A 23,479-nucleotide genomic window follows, 5' to 3' on the forward strand; every position below is an offset into this window, starting at 1 on the left:
TTCTTGTTGTGCCCTTCTTCTCACTTGAACATATTTATTTCTTGCATTCCTATATGCTTCTCTCCACTTCCTCATTATTTCTCTTGTATTTTTCCATGCCTTTTCCTTCTCCCTTTTGCCTTGTCACAGGTTTTGTTAAACCATTGATCTCCCTTTAAGCTTTTCTTAGTATATTTTGGCACAAAGTTCTCTGCGGCCTCACAATATATTTCCATAAATTTTTCATATTTCAACTGCATGTTTGTTTCCTGGTATATTTTGGACCAATCCACATTTCCAAAGTAATTTTTCAACTCCTTATATCTTCCCTTAGCATAATTTAGGCATTCCTCCTTGTATCCAACTTCATTATCTTTGCTGAACCCCACCTTTACCTCAAATTTCAATAATTCATGATCACTCTTCCCCAAAGGACACTCATGCTCAATCTCATTTTCTAGAATTACTCCCTTTGTGAATATCAAGTCCAGTCTTGACGGAGCATCACCCCTCCTTCCCCTTGTTGGATGCCTCACCCACTGTGTCATCAAATTTCCCACCGCATAATTTAATAGCTGCTCACCCCATTCTCCACCATTCCCCACTTCAAATTCTTCCCAATTGATGTCTTTACAGTTGAAATCTCCAACTATAACCATTTTTGCTTTCTTTGCAGCTTCATTTCTCATTCTTTCCAATGTGCTTTCCACCATACTATTATACTGATCATTTGACCATGCACTTGTTTTTGGTGGTACATACACAGTTACAATACTGATATCTTGCCTTCTATCAGTCACCACCACACCCACCACTTCCTCCTTGTCTCCTCCAAGGCACACATTTTGCACTATTAAGTCTTTTCTTGTTAACACAATTATTCCACCTCTACTTTTATTCACTCTTTTCACCACATACTATAATTTCCCCCTCCAAACCAATCTATTTGTATATTTGGTCTCAATTTAGTCTCCACTATACACATACTATCTGGTTTATCCCTTATCAGATGGTCCATACACTCTAATCTTTTTGATAGGAAGCCATCTATGTTAGTATATGATACTCTTATGTCTTTCTTCCTTATCTGCTCCTTTGTCTGGTCTTTTACTCCCTCTCTTTTGTCCACCACTTCCACACTTTGTCGTTTCTTATTTTCCAAAAAAACTTCTCTTCTTGTTCTTGCCTCATTCCTCTCTTTCACCTCTGTCACCATTTCTCTCATCTTAGCCCTTTCCTCCTGTGACATATTTCTTCTTACATAAATCATATTTGTCTCTTGAGAATTTTTCAGCTTCCATGCATTTCTCAATACATGCTCAGCAGCTACTTGGGATTTTAATGTTATCTTCATGGCTCTAGACTTTCCTTCTTCATACTTTCCCAATCTCATATATTCCTCAACTTCTCCAAATGCATTTTCTTCTTCCGAGATCTTATTCAGCATGGTGTTAATCTTCTCTTCCTCCTTAATTTTTCTCTCCTGCCAGTTTCTTATATTATCTTCCTTTAATCCACTCACTACCACACACTTTTTCTTTTCTGCAATGTTTCTCACCATTGTCTCCTCTTGCAGTAAAACTTTAACAATCTCCCATTGGGCCAACTCACTCTTTTCTTTTTCTGGTTGTTTAATTTTTTCCCTAAAACTGTTATGCGCTTTTTCATTGTTTTTCTTCACCTCCTCCAGCCTAGTGTCCCTTTGTTTACTTTTCTCCTCTCCTTCTTTTAGTTTTCTTTCCATCTCGGTTATTTTTACAGTTAATTCTTGACACTGTTTTCCCAGGAGCACATTGTTACTTTCCAATTCCAACTTTTGTGTCAACAGCTTGGCATTTTCCTGGTAAGCATTATGACCTCCTTACGAAAGGCTTCATTTTCTCTTAAAACTCTATCCAACTTTTCCTCTATTACCACTATTGTTCCAATTCTTTTCTCCATATTATCAATTCTTCTGTCTAAACTCACCTCCCTCAGTCCTGGGGAATCCAAAAAACCCACAAACGAATCTCTTCTCGCTTCCGCCATGTTTACGTTTATCAGCTGTTTGCGGGTTGATGACCGCACAAACTTTTCACACACTTCACCTCTTCCTATTTTGTGACACTCCTTTCTTTCCCCCACTCATCACCTCATTGGACCATAGAGACATTGCTATTACTGCTCGGGCCCTGCATATACACGTATAGGTAGATGTTTGATGCCTTGGCTGGAGCCCCTTCTCCGATGTCTTGTCGCCTCGGCAGTCCGACGGTGTGTGTGTGTGTGTGTGTGTGTTATATGGCCAAGGAAAAGGCCATCACCACTCTGCAGTGTCTTGCTTGAACTGAGCTGTACCTTGAGGTGGCCTAAATGTAGTGAGTGGGTGACATTCTGGCGGCCAGCAGCTGTCACTGGTGATGTTCAGGCTCTGGACAGACCACCCCACAATGTATGGCAAACTTACCATTCATACTGTATGTTAAACTTTATAAACTATAGGATGACATTTCTACTACACATCTATAATTATCTTTTTTTTTATGTAAAAAGGGAAACCTTGCCAAGAGCAACATATAGTGAAATAAATAAAAAAAAGGCACACTTAGTTTTTAGTCTCCTTATATGTCTTATATGGAGACAATGTTTCCAGCATTCCCAGCCAAAAGCAAAATGTTTTCTTCCCTTTGTCACATGACTTGACCAAAGCAAAAATTTTACTTGGAAAACATCACAGAAATTTCCTGCTATTCTTGTCACACTCCCTTGGACAGATTTCGTACAGGGAACCAAGCATGAGAGATTGAAACAAGTAGAAAAATTCTTCCATAAAGTTACATGTCAGAGATACAAGAAATCTGAAGCATACTGATACAGACTAGCAAATCATCAGTGAAAACTGTAAGCAGTTTGTGTTTGATCTTTCATGCAATACCAATTAATGGCAGAAAGTGTTTCTTGGTGGGCAGTTCTAGATCTCAGCAGTGAGCTGTAGTTACAGTGGTCACTTAATTCCTTTGTGGACAGGTGTCATCCCTCCCGAGTATCCTGACAATCCAGGGCAGGTGGTCTGGCACAAAACATGGGACACTTTTTAGAAAAATTATATAAAAGATATACATATGTACGTACATGACAGGAAACTACAGATATTCATGTCATAAAAGTCAACCATTTTAGTCAGCTGGTATTGAAAATGTGATGAAAGCTTTTCAAGAAGACAAACAGGAACTGGGCATAAACAAATTTTTTCTCCTAGCCTGACAATTCTTCCAGCAAGAATAGCAAGTCACCATTAAGTCAGCATAATGACATAAGGTTAAATTCTTCTTTCCATTGAAGAAGGTTTTATTCTATAGTGAGTTCATATTATGGTATTAAAACAAAAAAGAACTCACTGATCACATTGATGTACACAGCTTGTGTATGAGGGACAGACTCTCGATGCAATGTTTTGTCACCTGTACAGATGTCACCACCCACTGTCACACCCACCTGCATCCAGCCTCTCCCTTCATTCCTTGCCACTAGAGGGCTGCCAAGATCACCCTGTAATGGAAAAGAGGACTCAAAACCTAACTTAAGCATATTTGTATTTTCTGATCTATTTTTAAGTTTATGCACATTTCATAGATAAGGAAAATATATCATGAATAAAGATGTAGACCAGTGGTACAGCTGGTCCTGATTTTCACTTAACACTAACTCAGTGATTCTTAAACTATGGTTCACAACCCAAAGCTATTTGGGTTAAAAGATAAATTTTGATGGGATGCAGGGACACACAAAAATTCAGAGCCTTATTTTTTGCAAAACAAAGTGGATGTATTTCTGTGCATTTTCCTTCTCTTTTACATTACTATGCTTTGAAATCTTACAAATAGTTATTCATAAGGAAGTGTGAGAACTACTGCACTTGGTAGACAGACCTTTTCAGGATGGCATGAGTCTGCCGGCTGACCACAGAGCCAGCCAGCTCCCTGGTGGGCAGGGGGGCATTCCTGCTCTACCACCTCTGCACCACGCCACCCTCGCCATTCTGGTGAACACAACAAACACCATTTGTCAAAGGGAAATACTTTTTCAATTTACAAACTGAACCACAGCATCTTTCTCCACTAGTTTTATAAAAAGAAAAGAAAAAAGAATAGAAAAAAATATGAATACAAAACACAAAGGATCATCATTCTATGCAATAACCTGTGATACATGGAGTTTGGATCCCTTCCTCTTTTGCCCTGATTCTTTGATTCTGAATGAAAAAAAGATGAATGAAGTGAAATAATAGGAGAGAAAGACTTTTATAAATACATACATAGTAGATATTTCCTGTGGAGTGTGAGGTTATAACCCTAACATTTATCAACAACATTCAAATACATATCTATGAATTGAGAAAGAGTCCTCTTCTTCCATGCCATGTGTGGCTACAAAACAATACTATACACACTTGGGGAGGGTGAGGCAGGCCGGTGGTGGGCAGGGCTGAGGGGCAGACACACAGGCAGAGCTACTCCATTTTGGAAGGTGATTGCCTGTTTGAGATGGATGAGGGCCAGGTTAGCATCAGTGTGTGGCAGGCCATGGAATGATGCTGGGTGAAGAACCACTCTTCTGATGGGGATAAGCATACCACCACCTGTGTCTTGGTCCATTCCTACCCGGACTGCATAATTGTATTTGTTGTGCTTTATTCTGCGGATGGAAAGCAAACGATTCTTTAGTTAAAATACACCCTAAACTGATATCATCGGCAGGTCATCTTCGTCCTGCTCCTCCTCCTCCATGCCCTCCTGGAGCCGAAGATGGACCAGGATGACATGGAAGAGGAGGAGAAGGAGGCATTTTAACAAAAATAAATAAATAAATAGATAAATAATAACAAATAATAGATATACTTTTCTTTACCTTATAACAGCATATTTATGTTATTGTGCTAATGCTTACTTTGTAATTTAGAAGATTTGCACCAGAGAAAAAGTGGCAAGTTGCTCGGGGGGGGGGGGGGCAAAAATTGAGTCACAAAGTCAAATTGTAGCATCTGAAAAAAAATTAAATCATACCCAGCTCTGGCTATTAACACACACCATCTGTAGTATTGCATTCCACTATTTGTTACTCTATTTAGAAAACTATTTTTACACCTGATTTGTGTGCATACCTTACTGCACAGGTAGCTGAGGTGAGGACCCAGTGTTCCCTCACAATGGAGGCACTGCAGAAGGCCTGAGAACCATTGGCAGCTACCAGGGCTGCTAACCAGGGAGCATCTTCTGCTCTAGTGCTGCCTGGCTCACCACACACTGCAACCAATAATGACATGGAGAAAACTTGTACCTACTACTTGTACCTTACATCAGGAAAATGGTGGAAAAATTAAATGTAAAGGAGCAGTATTTGCAGTCTATCTTTGCTTGAGATACCATAACTGTACAAAGAACACTGTAATGGGAAGTGGTTTACATCCTCACCACATTGCTGGGTGTTGGGGTTAGAGGCAGTGAGGGAACACTGAAAGCCTGGATAGTTGAGTCTTCCATTACTATGGAAAGTGATGCTCAACTTTGTAATATTTCTGGTGGAGAAGACAGGAATATTGGAGCCACAGTACCTGAGAGTGCATGAGAAGGAAACAGACATTCTAATGAGGGGCACCCATTGTAGATGGATGAATAAATTCATGTTCACTAACACAATGGCCATAATGAGGTGCTAGAATGGTATATGATAATGATAATGAGGTAGATGACCAAGCAAAGCAGTAAAGTAATGGCACTTAAAAGATGGATGTCATCATGTCACAGACTGAACTAAATGCAGCATGGTCATTTACTTGACTTGTTGTATCCGCAGAAAGTCACGACATATCCCATTCTTAGACTCCTGAAGGTAGAAGTTGTCACATCTCAGCTTGAGGACAACATTCCTGCTTGTTGGCTGTATGGGTTAGGAAGCAATAAAGTGAGATGTCTTACAGATTGTCCTGTATTCTCTTCTAGAGTAACACCAGGACCATGAATCATTCTTCACCATCCCTTGTTAATTTCAAAGCACTTTAATGGATAAGATAAATTATGTACTTTTTTTTCTCTCCTTACATGTAGACAAAAATTGCAGAAAAGAATATCTAACAAAAAGTATCAATACATGTAACATGGACTAACCATGAATCTAATCTATAATGACATATTGGTACAACCTCATTGTCTTTGATTTCTTCCCTCTGGATCTTTTCTCCCCCTTTTTCTTCTATTATAAATACATCTTAATTTTTCCTATGAATTCTGATCCTTTCAATTATTTTCTTTTAAGCAAATTTTTCATTTCTTCACTTCCCACTGCTAAAGGTCCTCCAAGTCTGTATAGTACAGTACTTCCTTGTTGCAAAGGATCCATCATTTCTAGTTCCCATAAAACCAATTCCTTCATCACATTACTTATTCCATCCGTGACACAGACTCACCCAGATGGTCCAGCCACAGAGGGAGAAGTAATCATAAGAGGCAGGGAAGTTGGGGGAGGTAAGAGTTAGTGTGTCTCCTCCAGCTACCTCCATCCAGCGCCGGCCAAATATGCATCTTGGTTTCCCTGGAGAGAAAGGGTTTGGCTTTCACTTTATTTTCTTCACAACTCAAGTTACTCACATACATTGATCCTAATATCTAGTTAGGAGACACAAATCAACTGCACTCCCCCTAAGCTCTCTGCATGTGCAGCTACAAAGAAACTCTACGTTTATACTCATTCTGCATTCTCTTTAGGACTTCAGATTAATGCTATAAAGGAACTCCACATCAATTAGTATACTCACCTTGGGCACCCTTTGGAACCTCAAATCAATTACTTTCATGTTCTGTTGTATATTACAGAACTCCAAAAATTTACAAATACTATGCTCTTTTATAATTCAAAATCCCGTCCATTCATCTTGACCTCTCCTTAGATAGACACAACTCAACACTTTTTGACACACATCACCAACTCCACCTACCAGAACAGAAAGGATTTCAGATTTATTACAGTCCAAACTCATTCTTTATACTTACTGTGGACTGGATTGGAATGAAGAGCCTGTGGAAAGGAAGCACCATTATAATCAAAACCTTATCAGCTCTTTATTCTTCAGATCAGAAAATTACTTTGTGATCAATAACTGGAACAGTTCTTAAGTGTATATAGTGTCTTTTAAAAACACTTACCATTACCATTAATTTTGTGGCAGTGACCAGCAGTGCCACTGTTACAATGCTATTCAACCACATCTTTTGAAGCACTGATCAGAGCAGCATCAGCAATAGCTGCAATGGTGGTGGTGGTGGCAGTGACAGAAAGGTAGTGGTGGAGGAAGCCAGCCCCCAGTCCCCAGCCCTCATGCTCCAGTGTGGAGGCCCCTATGATGGAGTCATGACCTAATGACACACTTTTCTGATAGTTCTTCCTCACTACCTCTGTTTATGTGTGGCAGTACTCAATAATCAAATATCCATAATGTTTCTATGCCCTTCTGCTGATATGTACATTGAATTATATTTGAAAAACATTTTATTTTATATATATATATATATATATATATATATATATATATATATATATATATATATATATATATATATATATATATATATTATGAAAACAGCTATACAATCATTGCCTGTTTTTTTTTTTTTTTACGTTGAGGCCTATAGGGCCTGTAGTCTCACTTGAAGAGTGTGTAGAAAACGTTGTCCTGCTTCCGCCCATTAGTGGCACAGACAATTTTATTTACAGTGGTACCAATATTAGGGCCCATATCACCACACAAGCTCATCTTGGGTGTAACCACCTAAAACCTGGGTATCATGGTGACATGTAGGTAACTTTAAACCATTCAACAAAGTGTTTAAGGCTGTACATGGTGGGATTCGAACCTACGCATGGACGTCTGCCCGATCCCACGCTCACCACCTTAATCACTACGCCACCGCCTCCCTGTGTTCCATATTCTTGTGCAATCTTAACCATGAGTTCTAGATTGAAAAAAAAAAAAAAAAAAAAAAAAAAAAAAAAAATCTATATTGTACCTTCATCTTGACACCTTTCAATGTCATTAGATACATACACACAGACACTCACACAGCTACAAGCCATTCATACAACTTCACAAGTAACTGATCTGAGTTCTATAAATCTTCTATTCAACAATGTACTAATAAAGGAGTTCATCAGGGAAACTTGTATGTAATTTAGTATAACTTTATTGCATTCAGTATGAAGTGAGTTTGAATATGTCAGTCTAACAAAAAGGTATGAGTATGATTTCAATCATGCACCCAGTCATGCTTCTTTCATGGCTTTCACTTAAACACCTTCATGTTATACTAAATGTGTGTGTGGTGTGAGGCAAAAAATGCCATCACAGCCCTTATATGTACACTAAAATAAAATATATTTGTAAAAATGAAGTCAAATCCCCTATGTATAAAAAAGCCTTGCATTATTTCACACACACACACACACAAAGAAAATTACAGTTTACAATAAATTATCTTTCCTGGTTGAAACTTACCTTAGTCCAACATTTCTAAAAACAAAGAAAAAAAAATCAATGTTTTTTTTAGATCATACAATCTCTCCTTAAAGGTTCTCATAAATAAGAAGTAAGTGTGTGTGTGTGTGTGTGTGTGTGTGTGTGTGTGTGTGTGTGTGTGTGTGTGTGTGTGTGTGTGTGTGTGTGTGTGTGTTCAGAGTAGTGTCCTATAAGAAACAGTCCCTCATATATCTATTCTTGGCCGGTAGGAAAGCTTCAGTGGTGGACTGCGGAACCTCCACCTGGTCACCTGCACAAACTTAAGTGTGTGGTCCTTGCCGAGCATTTCATCATTGCACATGATGTCAATCTGGAGAGAGAGAGAGAGAGAGAGAGAGAGAGAGAGAGAGAGAGAGAGAGAGAGAGAGAGAGAGAGAGAGAGAGAATATTAGCCTTTCCTTCAACTTCATACTTATCACACCCAACACGCCTTGGCTACTTTTCTACATGTGACACTTTACAAAGAGAACTTGGCCTCCAACACTGCAAATAAAAATATCCATACATTTAACAAGATAAAAGTAAGTAGGTAGTTTTGGGAGTTAAGGCATCTTTTTCAATTCCTGGCAAGCAGTTAGAAAGTAAGCATTTTCCAAGGTATTCCCTTCATGCAGGTCTCTTAGGAGCTTACAAACCTTACAACTACTCCTGACTACAATCTTTCTGTGCTCCTGAGAGAATCCACAGCAGAAACAGGCAGCCAACGAGGCAGAGTGAAAGGTACATCCACTCCGGGTGATGGTAAAAACGTGTGAGGTGAAAACAAGTCAATGCAATGCACGGGTATTATTCTCCATAAAATCTCAAGCATACAGAATGATCTGCATACAAGTCAGTCATGGGTGTCAACCATTACTACATTGTGTAGCACAGGTTCTTTCCAATGAAGTGAATAGTATAATTTGCTTACAATGAGAATGGAACATTAAAGCCTTCCAATACCATGCAGCATTTTGGCAGGGCAGGTAAGGGTGTCTGAATGGCCTTACCGTCTTGAGTCATGATTTCCAACCCATCACTATGTTTTGGTACACTGCCATAATGCAGTGTGAGGTCATAACAAATACAATACTCTGCAGAGTTGCTTGTATTTGCACAGGTGATGAAACAGGACAGGTCTGAAGGAGCAATGGATGGGACAGACTGCTACCTCAACACAGTGGAATGTGAGGAGTGGGATCTCACTCTGGCCTTGTGAATGACATATGACCTGGACACCTGGACAGCTGCTGCAGGATGTGTCCAATTGCTCCATAATCACTAATAACATACTTTATCATAATACTTATAACTTGTCTAAATAGATTAGGACAATAAACAGGAATACTCCAGAGATGAAAACACCCAAAATGCAGAAATATAGTAAAAATACCAGCAAAGAGACAGTGTGACATTTCATTTCATATCTGCCATATGTACAATACCACTCAGTAAATTTTTACTAGCCATGTTTGGCCATCACTTGGCATCATTTTGATCCAAAATGTCTTAACCAGGCTACAGCAAATTACTATATGCCTGCTTTTCATGTAACAACCATTAAACAAGAATGACCAATGTGTTTGCCTCTCTCTTTCCTTCAATTTGAGAAAGAAAGAATTGGCTTTATATGATTACTTTAATTCAACTGATAATATCACAAGGCCAAGAAGACCATCTATTCATTTCAAAATACCATGAACTTCAAGAGTGGTTAAGGCTGGTGTGGTCTCTGTGAGGGACACATCACCAATACATTGTACAACACTCTTCCTTGCACAGCACGCCAGGCAATCTTGCTACTCTGTTTTTCAGTTGTCAAGTGGGCAGAGCTTATAACACCTTAAAATATAAGCTCTTAGAGAAAATTAAAAAGACGCCTTTAGTAAAACAGTGTGTTACTCCAAAACTTGGCAGTATTTTGTACAGCATCAAGCATGATAATAAAGTCCACGGATTCATTTGTTTCATGATTCATATTCAAGATGTACCACAATTCTGACACATACTTTGATAACACAGTAATCCCTCCAATGTCTATCCTAGTCCATCCACAATATGTCAACATGTTCTATGTTTGATCACCTTATCACCATTTACCAGACATTAGAACAGAAAATGACATTGTGCAGTATTACTTACATGTACAAATTCTACATCATATTTCTCTAATGCAGTTTTGTTGCAAACACTTATTTATGGATATTTCTTTTATTGTCCCTAAGTTTTTGTCCAATATCTGCTGCAACACAAGCAATGTTACTTCTTACAAAAACCACCACTGCGGTGCTGCCATATCCACTGGATAGCACGTCACTGCCACACCACACTGGTGTGTTAAGTCAAGATATTAAATCAGAGGTGTGCCATGTTTAATTTTCAAAATTATTATGCCAGGATATTGGTACGTCCAGCAATTGAACATTCAGACATTGGAGAGATTACTACACAATAATAAAAACTAATAAAGGAGCAAATGGGTTGCAACACACAGCAAAACTCACCTCCCGATACTTTTGTGGTCCTTCCAGCACTTTGAGGGCAAGAAACTTCTTGAGGTGGGTAATGGTGGCCTGGGCCGAACATCGGATGAATCTCCTCTTGAGTGGCGCCAAGGTGGGATATTTGCACTCCAGACAAATGTTGACCTGCACGCAGAGAAAAGTGCAAAGATATAAGCAATGCAGAATAAGTAGGGGGGTAGGGAAGAGAGAGAGAGAGAGAGAGAGAGAGAGAGAGAGAGAGAGAGAGAGAGAGAGAGAGAGAGAGAGAGAGAGAAAATAAGATTGAAGGGGCATGCAGCTGAGGTTGCCATTCCACTCCATGCAAAGACGGACCCCAAGGGATTTTTTCAGCTATACAAGACGAAAAGTTGAGAAGAAATAGGTCCATTACAGACCACAAATGGGGAAATGGCTAGTTCTGCGGAAGAGATTAGTAGAATTATGAACGAGTATTTTTAACTGTCTTTACCCAGGAGAACACACAGGAAATCCCAGATAGCGAACAGATATTTAGGGCAGAGGATAGTGAAAAGCTGACAGATATTCATATAACTAAGGCGATGGTAGAACAGGAGACAGATAAACTAAAAAAATTTCAAGTCACAAGGACCTGATGAAGTATATTTCAAGGGTTCTATAGGAATGCAAGGAAGTAGTCGGCGACCCTTTAGCGGCACTTTTTAGGATGTCACTGGAGTCAGGTGAGGTGCCTACAATGTGGAGAGAAGCTATTGTGGTTCCAATATTCAAGAAAGAGGATAAAACCCTAACGTCTAATTACAGGCCTGTCAGCTTAACTTCAGTTGTGGGTAAATTAATGGAATCAATAATAGCGAAAAACATTAAGGAACACCTAGACCAGGGGTTCTCAACCTGGGGTATGCGTACCCCCAGGGGTACGTGAGAGGAATTTTGGGGGTATATGGCAGGTTTCTCAAAATGCTTCAGTTTTGAATAGCAGCAAATTTGTTTGTAGTATACAATGTGGCCTACATGTGCTAGGCTGGATGTGTCCTTCACTAGAACCAGGACACGTTAACAACGTTAACAAGGAAACTCTTGGAGTTATATCACTTGAGAGAAAGCTCTCTTGGATTACAGTTGCCACACAACCTTGCAAACCTATAATATTTGTTCCGATTTATTATTTTATATGTTATTCACACACACAGTGACTTATTTATCACTGTTACTAGTTACAAGTTGCAACTAGCTGCAAGCAACACTAGTTCACTGCCATAATGATCAAAAATTGTCTGATATAGTTTTTTTTTAAATGCATTGCATGTTAGTCACATATAGTGCCTCCCTGTGAGGTACCAGTTCCTATCGACACTACCTCATAGAAACATACTAATATTAATTAAAAATTGCGTTTGCTCCACATATATAACACAATTTAAACTTAATAAACTAAGTCAATAAACCATGCATTTATTGTTACCCTTCTTGACGCTGCATTGTGGGTAAGGAGTACGTGATCAATACTGAAAGACTTCGAGGGGTACATAAGATTAAAAAGGTTGAGAACCCCTAACCTAGACAAACACAGCTTGATATATCAAACAAAACATGGATTTACGAAGGGAAAGTCATGTCTTACAAACTTGTTGAGCTTTTATAGTAGGGCTTATGAGGCAGTAGATAAAGGTGATAATTATGACATTCTATACTTAGGTTTTAGTAAAGCCTTTGACAAGATACCTCACCAGAGGCTCTTAAAAAAATTTTAAAGCACAAGGTATAGAAGGTGGAATATTAGGCTGGATTAAAGCGTGGTTAGACGACACAGGGCTCGGTTTCAGGGCCATTATTATTTCTAATATATATCAACGACTTGGATAGTGGAATTAATAGTGACATCAGTAAATTTGTGGACAACACAAAGATAGGTAGATTAATTAGGTCCGATTCGGATGCCAAGACTTTGCAGGCTGACTTGGATAGGATGAAAGAATGGACTGATAGATGGCTAATGCAGTTCAATATTAACAAGTGCAGGGTACTGAGCATAGGTAGAGATAATCCAAGCAATAGGTACACAATGGATAACGTGGCACTAGGAAGTTCCAAGTATGAGAAAGATTTAGGAGTCATAGTTAGCTCTGATTTTGGTACAAGGAAGCAATGTATAGAGGCCAGAAATAAGGCAAATAGAGTATTAGGTTTCATTTTTAGAAGTATTAAAAGCAGGAGTCCTGAAGTAATACTAAAATTATACTTGGCGCTGGTCAGGCCACATCTTGACTATGTGGTACAATTCTGGTCCTCACATTTCAGGAAGGACATAGATCTTTTAGAGCCAGTGCAAAGGAGGATGACTAAAAAGATACAGGGAATGAGGGATATTCCCTATGAAGAGACTGAAAAAAACTTAGTCTGCATTCCTTAGAGAGACGTAGATTAAGAGGTGACCTGATAGAAGTATTTAAGTGGTATAAGGGTTTTAACAGAGGGGACATGAATGTAGTTCTTAGGATCAGTAGCAGGGACAGAACCAGAAATAATGGGTTTAAACTTGAAAAATTCAGGTTTAGGAAAGAAATGGGAAGAAACTGATTTTCAAACAGATTGGTTGATGAGTGGAACGGTCTCAGTGGTCATGTAGTCAGGGCTGAGTCAATAGGGAGCTTTAAAAGGTTAGATAAATTCATAGATGGGGAAGATAGATGGAATTAGGTAGCTTAAGCACACTGGGACTGCCTCGTATAGGCCTGGTGGCCTCTTGCAGCTTCCCTCTTATGTTCTTATGTTCCTCAAATTCACCAAGAATGGCTGGCCTCCCAGACCTGGCCAGCACTATGGAAGCAGGTCAGACTGGTGGCTGTGCATAAAAAAGATATCAGAATGAGTCCAAAAAATTATGGGCCACCACCTCCTGAACTGAAGGTAGTTTGGGTTTAGACAGGGTAAGTCAGCCACCAACCTACTGCTCCTAAACTCTAAGGAGTGGAACACAACAATTAACAGCAGGAGAGAAGTGGTGGTGGTGGTGGTGGCTTTGGACATCACTGACACCTTGTAAAGGATGTGGGACAAGGGAATGACAGCCAAGGTGAGGAGCCTTGGCCAGTGTGGTGGACCGTGACTTTCAGAAGGCCTTCATGGCAGAATCTTTCACACAGTAGTTAACATCCACTCATCCTCCTAAAACCCTGTCAATGGTAGTGTTCCTCAGGACAATGTCCTGGGACCTATGGTGTGGTGTGCACTTCAATGACACATTGCAACTGGTCCCCAAGACTCAGACACATGCAGATGACTGTAGCCTCATCTTCCCCAGCAACAGGAATCACCAGCAGGACACGGTGGATAGAATAAATGCTGTCCTGCATCCTGAAGTAGATGCTGACAAGTAACCCTCATCCCTGAAAAAACCCAAGTCCAGCACATCTCCAGGCAGCAAGAAGATGGTCATCCCCAGCACTTCATCTCTATTCTGGGAGTGGAGGTAGATGCAGGTCTCACCTTCACTAACCATGCAAGGGAGGTGGCCAGGGGATACAGTGTGGAAGCAGAGCTGTGTCTGACGTGTGGGGAAGATTTTTGACAGATGGGGATCCAGGTCAGACCCATGATAGAGTACGTGTCCTTGACCTGCCAGGCTTGACAACATCCAGGTCAGAGCACAATGCATGATGCAGCTGAGGGACCAGGACCAGCAACACAGCTTCCCACCCCTACAAGAGTGACAGGATGTGGTGCACTTGTGTGTCATGTACAAGGCCCTCAGGCAACAGATGCCACACCTGGTGCCACTTTGCTTGCCTCCCCAATCCCCTCCCACACATGACACCTGCACCACCAGCCAGAGAGACAGACCACCACCTCACTATGGCTGTACTCTCAGCGAGGACTGAGAGTCACCTTCACTCCTTTCACCCATGACACAGCCATATGTGGAGTCATCCAGTGCAGTCAACAAGCTTGCACTACTCTATATGCCTCTAGGAATATAAGAAAGGTGTGAATGAGTAGGTAAAGTGAAAGTGGAACATTTAAGTGAAAAAAGGAAATGTCCTGCATGCAATTATGTAATGCTATTAACATATTATATAATTTTTTATGTACTATATTTATGTTGCCAAGATAGGCCTAAACTGTGCAATCTCATGGTGTTGACCTCTGGCAATTTGTACTATCTACTATTAGTCTGAATAAAAACAAGAAAAGAAGTAATGTAAAGGGTTGATGTCACACCTGTTCATCGAGGCGGTGGTAGTCTGTGTCATTGACAGCCTTGTCATCCTGCTGGGCATCCTCCTCGTTAGCCTGCGGCAGGTCCTTGGGGCACACTTCACCTCGGGCACGGTAAAACTCCCTCTCCCGCTTAAGCTCATCTAACCATGAAATACTTGCAATGAGTCATTGTCACACACAAAATTTATGAAAGCTACCACTGCTGCTACTTCTGCCTACATATGGAAACTTCATAGGGCAAAAAATCATTAATGAACAAACAAATAAAATAATAAAACTAAATAAATAATACAGTAGCAAAAAAAAAAAAAAAAAAAAATAGCATAAGGCTTTTTCCCATCAAAAAAATTCCTTACTATATAAGCATCATGAGAACATGAAATGAGGTTAAGCATAATCAAGTAATGCTGACTTGAGAAAGGTGTTCAGTAGGGACTCACCCTCTTGCAACATTGGCACCAGCTTGCACACAATATCCTGCATGGTGCGGTCAAAGGCAATGTAGTTGAGTGGGTGAGACTGGTGAATGACAATGTCACAGGTGGGACAGGTGTTGCGCTCCTCAAGGTGCTTCACCAGGCACGATTTACAGACTGACATAGAAAAAAACCATCTCAATTAACCATCTTCCTGTACAAATTATTCTTTTCACAAAAAAAGAAAAAATAAATAAATAATTAAATGTCTCAAATTCAATTATCTAATAGGGTACAAAACTTAATTATTTAATAGGGTACTAAACTAAACTATTTAATAGGATATCAAAGGTGTGTGTGTGTGTGTGTGTGTGTGTGTGTGTGTGTGTGTGTGTGTGTGTGTGTGTGTATGTATATATATATATATATATATATATATATATATATATATATATATATATATATATATATATATATATATATATATATATATATATATATATATATTGCCTTTTGATAGGTCACCATATAGTCAGTGTAATGTAGTGCTACTAAAATGTAAAAGTTGAACACATAAATATCTAGTACAGAAAAAAAAATCAATAAAAACGTGCACTTTAGTGAAGTCATTGTGCACAATCTGTGAATCACTGATGTATATAGTACACTCTTATATACATAATGCATCTATAAGCTACAAAAGCTCTTGTGAGATACAGATCATAACTTAATGTTATGATACATTTTCTACTCATAACTTATCAGCTGAATTATTATCAAATGAGAAGAATATCACATGATAATGGTTAATTCCATATAATTTTGAACACATCATGAGGCAAATTCACAAGTACAGCATCAATACAAATGTTATGTAGTACCTAACATAAGATGCCATAACTTTATATTTGCTTGAGGGCACCAGTGAAAAATACTTGAGGCAGCATATAGACTCACAGGTGTGCAGACACTCTGTAACAGTGGTGGCATCCACAAGGTAGCCTGAGCAGATGGCACACACAATGTGCTCATTCAATGTCCTCAGCTTGATCCTTCTTTCCATCCTGGACCTTCACACTGCTGGTTAACACTGCAAAATGGAGAGTAACTGATATACATACATACATACATACATATATATATATATATATATATATATATATATATATATATATATATATATATATATATATATATATATATATAAAATGGTGTTCATTTTGGTTCTCCTACACCACTCTCTTTTTTGGGAACACCAACTGAACAATTTTCTTTTCTTTTTTATTAGGATTCCAAAAAAGGAAGTAAGATCAAAAGTAGCATATCTCATACAGTTAGTTTATTATCCATTACCAATATCACAATAGTAAGCCCTCTATGTGTACTAGTCATACAAAACCTAGATTAAAAAGCACATTTAGACTACATTAAGGCATGTGTTCAGGTAAATGTCTATTTTCTTTCACTATCCACAACAGACTTACAGGCCTGATGAATATCCATCCAGGGTTTTCAAAAGAGGACAGCGCAAGTGTGCCAAATTGGGTTTCATTAATGTAACTTAGCCTGTAATTTTCTGAACTTAACCTAATTTCATGAACTCTACATAACAGCATTAGTTCATGTGGTCATTTGTATTTCATCATGATTATCAAGGCTAGTGTAGGTGAAAAAAAAAAAAAAAAAACAGCTAACATTCCATTGCTAAAAGGTAATTTCAGTCAGTGTTCTTTTAACATGTCGAGTCGAAGGGTTAGTAAGATGAGAATTATCCAAGGAAAGTGGAAAGGATAGTAAAATAGGAATTATTAAAAGAATTATGTATTATAAAGAAGAACCATGACCTATACACTAATACCACTGATTAAACCAACATATATTACTCTATCCCACATGTTAGCTTGAGAAAACTATTAGGTATGCATGCCTCCCCTCCTCCTGCATCCTTGCTGCACAAGGCTTTCTTCTTCCTCTCACCTCTATTCTGTTCAATTCTCTAATGCAAGAATTAATCAGCCCTCTCAATCTTTCATACCTTTTTCTGGTAAACTCTGGAACCCCCTGCCTGTGTCTGTATTTCCAACTTCCTATGACTTGACTTCACTGAAGAGGGAGGTTTCAAGACATTTGGCCCTGTCCTTTGGCTAATTTTATCGGCTCTGGTGACTGAGTGGGGCTTTTTTCTTTATATTTTTGTTGCCCTTGGCCAGACCTCTTCTTTTACATAGAAAAAAAAAAAGTGGAAATGAAACAACAACCTCCAAGACAGTATGATAAAGAAAAAGATGTTATGATATATTATTGTACCTGTTACAGCACTCTTGATCACTTGTTATATCAAAGTTCAACAAGACGGTTGTTGTTTATTATAAGTGCGTGTTGCTAACTCATGACACGATTACATGTTATGGTACTATACTCACGGTACTTTTAATCTGCAAGGTTTTTATCCACATAGTTGACTATTTTTGACTTGTAATGATATTTTGGAAAATCAACATGTCGCACCAAGGACAGAGTTAGGTTAGTTTAGTTTGTTTTGGTATGATTGGTAGGGAAAACTGAAAAATATAAAAAATTTCCCCATTTCCTTAAAAAGTCTAAGGAGACAAAAGGTCATATATATTTGAAATAAGTAGAAAATTTTCACCAATAAAACTGACCAGATAGCGAATTTACTCAGTTTACACCACTCTCATGATCACAACATGCGATAACTGACGCCCAGCCAGGACTGAACTTTGCTCTGTCTATTCCTTGTCGCTCCCTTCAGTTTGTGAGTACCTTCCTACCTGCCTCTAGTGAGACTCAAGAGTAACGTGCATTTACTCTCCTTTGTTCCTTCGTCCAGATAACACTCATACATACATGTATAACTAGGGAACCCTATCAGATGGTGCCCACCTCGCCAGCAGCCAGCCAGTCAGCGGTCAAGAAGCAACACCAAAATACAGCCTCCGTGTTGTGAAAAATGGAGGTGGTAATCTTGATCTTAACGCTACAGGTGACTCAAGTGTGAGTGGTCGAGAGACAGGAGAGAGATCATGCAAGTGATTCTGACTGAACGAGGTAAAACAAAACAGGAAAGAAAGAATGAAGAAGACAGGAAAGCAATGGATAACAATAGTGTTGCTGTTGTGACACGGACGTATTAGAAAGATTTTCCGAAAGGCGAATGAGAGAAAGGAATGATTGATTAATTGATTCATTTATTGTTGAATTAATAAATAAATACAACAAAGGAGGAGGATGGACCTTGCCACCCACCCCCTGGGCAAAGACTTAAGGTTAAAGTATCAAAAATGTAACAATAGACAGTATACATAACAAGAATACAAGTACTTCAATAAATAGATACAGATATTGCACACCTTATTGCCTAAACACACTACAGCTTGGGAGCAAACTGAGGATATTCCCTGAGTATATCCCTGAGAGTGGCTGAGTCTAGGAGATGTACAATGAGGCTGTACAAGTCATGTTGACCTTGTGGCCTAAATTTAGCAATGAGAGGACATTCCATGATATAATGACGCAGAGTAGAGCTGGGCAGGATCCGACTTTTTATGTACTCACGAATCCGATTACTTGGTCTGGCGGATCCGTGGTATCCGAATCCGGATCCGAGTACTTGAACACGGGGTGGCGTGGCGCTGGATTTGCCTGAGAGCGGGATCCGACTGGCTGCTCTCTGACGAATCCAAGCAGCGCGGTAACTCGTCTCACTTCGGGACCCGGATCCCAGCGCGCCGCGCATCATTTTCCTCCTTCAACTCGGCATATTCAATGGGATGTTTGATGCGGAGATGTTTAATGAGGTTGGGAGTCGTACCTCCAACGTATTTAAACGTTTCTTTACACGTCAAGCATGTAGCCAAATCATCTTTGGTTTGTTCCATATAGTTCCATATTGGGGCATTTCTGCTTCACTTCGCTGCCATGACAGAAAATCGTAACTTAGTGTGATTTCTTAATGAATTACTGTTAAATATCAATCGCGACTTGAAGTTTCAAGCAAGAGATGATAAGCTACTGACGAGAGACTAATAATTTCTGGAAAACAATTAACACGCAGTTTAATAGAGGAAGGATGGTAGAATTATTACTATTTATTTCGCTCTGCACAATTACATAATTCTATGGCCATATGGCTATGAAGACAACTGTCGCGTTCTCTCCGTTTCTGTGGTGTTGACTTGTCAAGGCTGCAACTGAAGCTCCACCCGAGAGGGGTGACGCGGGCCTTTGGTCATGGCCCACAGAAGCTCCACCCCACTGTCCTATGATACGCGGAACGCGGGCCATGGTTCTTGGTACGAAACCAGGAACACTATCACACACAAGCTGGCCGCGTTCTTGCTATGCTAGGCAAACGGCCCACCAACCAAGACAAAGCCTAATCAAAATAAACCAGAACAAAACCATTCCGCTTATACCTCAGCCTGTGCTTTGTCCAGGAACTGCATTTGCACTTCCTTTTGTTGAAGAAAAGTAAGTAAAAAAAACTAGAGAAAAGCTGAGACGTGCGCGACGGCAACTTTACAGTCAGAGGTGGTTGCCATGAGCCCAAACTATCGACATGATATATATATATATATATATATATATATATATATATATATATATATATATATATATATATATATATATATATATATATTACCTTTCTAAATTGATGAAATATTATTTAATATTCCAATATGAAAAATTTAGTCACATTCTTTTTAGTTCAAATGAAAAGTTTTTATTACATATATCATGTTTACTTTCCATTGGGATAGCATACGGAGAACCGGGATGGATATGAAGCCATCCCAACTTGGTTCCGCTAATCCCGGGCAAGTTCCAGCTATCTAGAGCTGATGTTCCTGGTTCCGCGTATCATAGGCCAGTGTGATAGGGCTTTTAGTTATCCGTCCCTGAAAAGAAAGGGACGGAGTGGGCCCTAAAGCTTTGGAGGTAGCCCACAATTTTGGTTTTAGGTATATTTCTGCCCTGGCAGAGCCACAGCTATCCTAATTAGACGAGACTGCCCGAGGGCAGAGCCACAGCTAAAAGGGTCCTAACGATCGCGACTGCCAGGGGTGTAAGTATGTAGAAAGTGTTAGCGTGGCGGGGGAAAGTTGTTCACCATTGTGATGAGTTGATCTATGTCAGTTTGTTGAATTATGTAGGGGCTGGTGCCTGTTGTCCGGTTCAGGTAGGGTGCTGTGCTTGGACAGTTTCTGTGTAGTGTATTAGTGGTGTGTTTGTGTCCGTGTTGCAGTGTTGGCATGTGTAAAGTGTACCTTGTATTTCAGTGAAGCAGTGATAGCCAAGGCGTAGTCGGTGTAAGCGTGTTCTTGTGTGTCGTGGTAGGGAGTCAGGTATCTTTGCCATTTTGGAGGTGATTTGGTACCAGTTTGCGCTTGGGGAGCCAACCGCGGCTTCTTCATTAATTGTCTGTGCTGGTACCTTGCTCAGGATGGCTTTGGATGTTGCCTTTAGTTGGGAAGTGTTTTTGGGGATGGAAAGCGTTATTCTAGGGAGAAGAAGACCGTCCTTGGCGGCCTTGTCCGCGTCATCGTTTCCCATGATACCAGTGTGGCTCGGGATCCAGTTGAGTGAGATGTGGTGTCCGAGGAGATGGAGATTGTCTGCTAAGGTGTGTATGGTCGTGACGAGTGATATGTTGTCTGTTGCGTGTTGTCGTGTTAGTGTTTGAATGGCTCCAAGCGAATCAGTGTGTATGGTGATGTGCTTGTGCATGTCTTAAGGCTTTCATGATAGCTGCTAATTCAGTTTATAGAGTGGAAGAGCCATCGGGAAGTCTGAAAAAGGCCGTTTCTTCAGCTGTGACGAATGCGGCGGCAGCTCTCCCGGACGCTGGGTCGACCGAGCCATCTGTGAAATACACGGCGCTACCTTCTTCAGGTACAGATGCGAGGGCATTTCTGGCCTGGGCGGCAAACTCCTCTGCACTGAGACTTGACTTCTTTTTGGTGAGCCTGGAGATGGTTGCTGTGTAGGAGGGAGGGGCCCAAGGTGGTTTGGAGTGGTAGTCAGGGTGTGGCAAGTCCTGGACATGGATAGTGAAGAATTCTTGTAATAAGGTGTCAGTGATCACGGCGGCAGCGCACCTCGCCCACGTTCTTTTGGTGAAGAGAGCTGGGTCTTGTTTGAGGCATTGTTGGATGCTTCTGAGGAGATGCATGTTTCTGCCTTTGTTGAAATTAATGTGGAGAATGGTAGTGTGGAGTGCTTGTGGGCAACCTCTCTATCATGTATAGGTTTAGAAGGTTTAGGTTGAGGAAAAGAATGAGGAATGTACGCTTCCATACCAGACAATATCACTTCTGTTATGCATTTAACACACAGAGATCGGTCTCTGACACGGAAATAGTAATCATTCCAGGAAGATTAGCATAATACCTCTTCAGGTCCCCTCAACTGGCAGAGGCAAAGTGCCAGAGACACCTCTGCTTTGCGGGATCCTGAGGAAGATCTGGAGAAATAGAGCAAGATACAGAGGAGCCCAATGGAGAAGATAGGGTAACAGCATAAGCAAAAGGATTAGAGGTGAGGAAAGGATCAAGAATGTTGGGAGTATCTCCAAGACAGTCAAGAATACGAGTATAGAGTGTAGCACTAGTTGCTCTAGGTCTTGAAGGATAGCAAAGTTGAAGGCTAGTTCACCAAGGTGGTCAGTAAAGGGAGAGGAAAGCCAAAGCTGGTGGTGAGCATTGAAATATCGAAGGATGGAGATTTCCACGAAAGGGTGGATGGACAGAATGTGTTTCACTTTGGAAGTTAAATAGTCAAAGAATTTACTATATTCAGGGGAGTTAGGGGAGAGATAGACAGCACAGATAAATTTAGTTAGAGAGTGACTATTGAGCCAAAGCCAGGTGGTGGAAAACTCAGATTCAAGAGCGTGGGCACGACAGCAAGTTAAGTCGTTGCGTACATAGACACAACATCCAGCTTTGGAACAAAAATGAGGATAGAGGAAGTAGAAGGGAACAAAGAAGGGGCTACTGTCAGTTGCCTCAGATAGCTGTGTTTCGGTGAGCAAAAGAAGATGAGGTTTAGTATAGAGGAGAGGTGGTGTTCTACATATTTAAAATTAGATCTAAGACCGTAAATGTTGCAGAAGTTAGTGAAAAAAAAAGTAAAGGGAGGTGTCAAGACATTTAGGGTCCTTATCAAGACAGCAGTCCGACCTGGGGACATTTCTAGTCCCATCCCCAGAAGGGTACTCTGAGACAGGATTTGGAGTCGCCATTTTGAATTTTGAATTTTAAGTGAGGAGTGTGTGTGTAGTAAATGGATGTAGTTTTGTGTGAAGAAGGAAAGTTGTCTTTAGAGGGCAGGCTGTAACTGTCTCCTTGAGTTGTGAGACACAAATGTTCAATGAGATCATAACTAGCTTTACTGGAAAGTTTACGGCACCCCTTGAAGTTAGACCTGGCTGGGAGTAAATTAACGTTTCAGTAGGTGTCTTCTACCTCCTCCCTAAATCAAAGGGTGTTTTCTGTATAAAGATTTTGTTTCTCCCAATCATAAACATGGCATATGAGTGGGGGACTGGGAGGGCTACATGTCGCTTCCTCCGTCAGTGGAGGAATTCTTTATGTAGCAGACACATGCTCTCACTATGGGTCATTCCTCTGCTTCAAGCTAGCCATATGGCCATCTTCATAGCCAAGCTAAGGCAGTTATTTACAACATCAATAGGTACCTCTTGGAAGAAAAGACAACACTGGGGGAATGCTCATGGTTTCCATACCCTACCAGCCATTTCTCACTGTGACGAGTATAGCACAGAGCCAATTCACCCGCAACATTGAGCCATTTCGCCCATTATTACTGTTCAA

At 40.1% G+C, this 23,479-nt stretch overlaps 2 protein-coding genes across 3 annotated transcripts; both read right to left on the reverse strand.

Moving 5' to 3' along the window:
- Positions 1-656: 656 nt before the first annotated feature.
- Positions 657-7,316, reverse strand: LOC123500081 (transmembrane protease serine 11D-like). Its single transcript, XM_045248726.1, has 10 exons — positions 7,158-7,316; positions 7,005-7,029; positions 6,422-6,546; positions 5,792-5,895; positions 5,430-5,569; positions 5,120-5,261; positions 4,409-4,653; positions 3,888-3,997; positions 3,357-3,507; positions 657-3,028 (listed from the first exon to the last, which is right to left on the reverse strand). Exons 1-10 carry the CDS (start codon positions 7,218-7,220, stop codon positions 2,967-2,969), a joined length of 1,167 nt encoding a protein of 388 aa, XP_045104661.1. The 5' UTR covers positions 7,221-7,316; the 3' UTR covers positions 657-2,966.
- An 860-nt stretch (positions 7,317-8,176) lies between these two features.
- Positions 8,177-18,682, reverse strand: LOC123500082 (polycomb group RING finger protein 3-like). 2 transcript variants are annotated; one of them, XM_045248727.1, is made up of 6 exons: positions 18,528-18,682; positions 16,581-16,713; positions 15,648-15,800; positions 15,208-15,347; positions 11,008-11,151; positions 8,177-8,834 (listed from the first exon to the last, which is right to left on the reverse strand). In XM_045248727.1, the coding sequence occupies exons 2-6, from the start codon at positions 16,684-16,686 to the stop codon at positions 8,709-8,711; spliced, it is 669 nt and encodes a 222-aa protein (XP_045104662.1). In that variant the 5' UTR covers positions 16,687-16,713; positions 18,528-18,682; the 3' UTR covers positions 8,177-8,708. The 2 variants fall into 2 exon arrangements, with proteins under 2 accessions (XP_045104662.1, XP_045104663.1); XM_045248728.1 differs by having other exon boundaries at positions 18,492-18,625.
- Between the last annotated feature and the right edge of the window lie 4,797 nt (positions 18,683-23,479).

This window comes from Portunus trituberculatus, chromosome 50, assembly GCF_017591435.1.
Source record: "Portunus trituberculatus isolate SZX2019 chromosome 50, ASM1759143v1, whole genome shotgun sequence".
Taxonomy (NCBI): Eukaryota; Metazoa; Arthropoda; class Malacostraca; order Decapoda; family Portunidae; genus Portunus; species Portunus trituberculatus.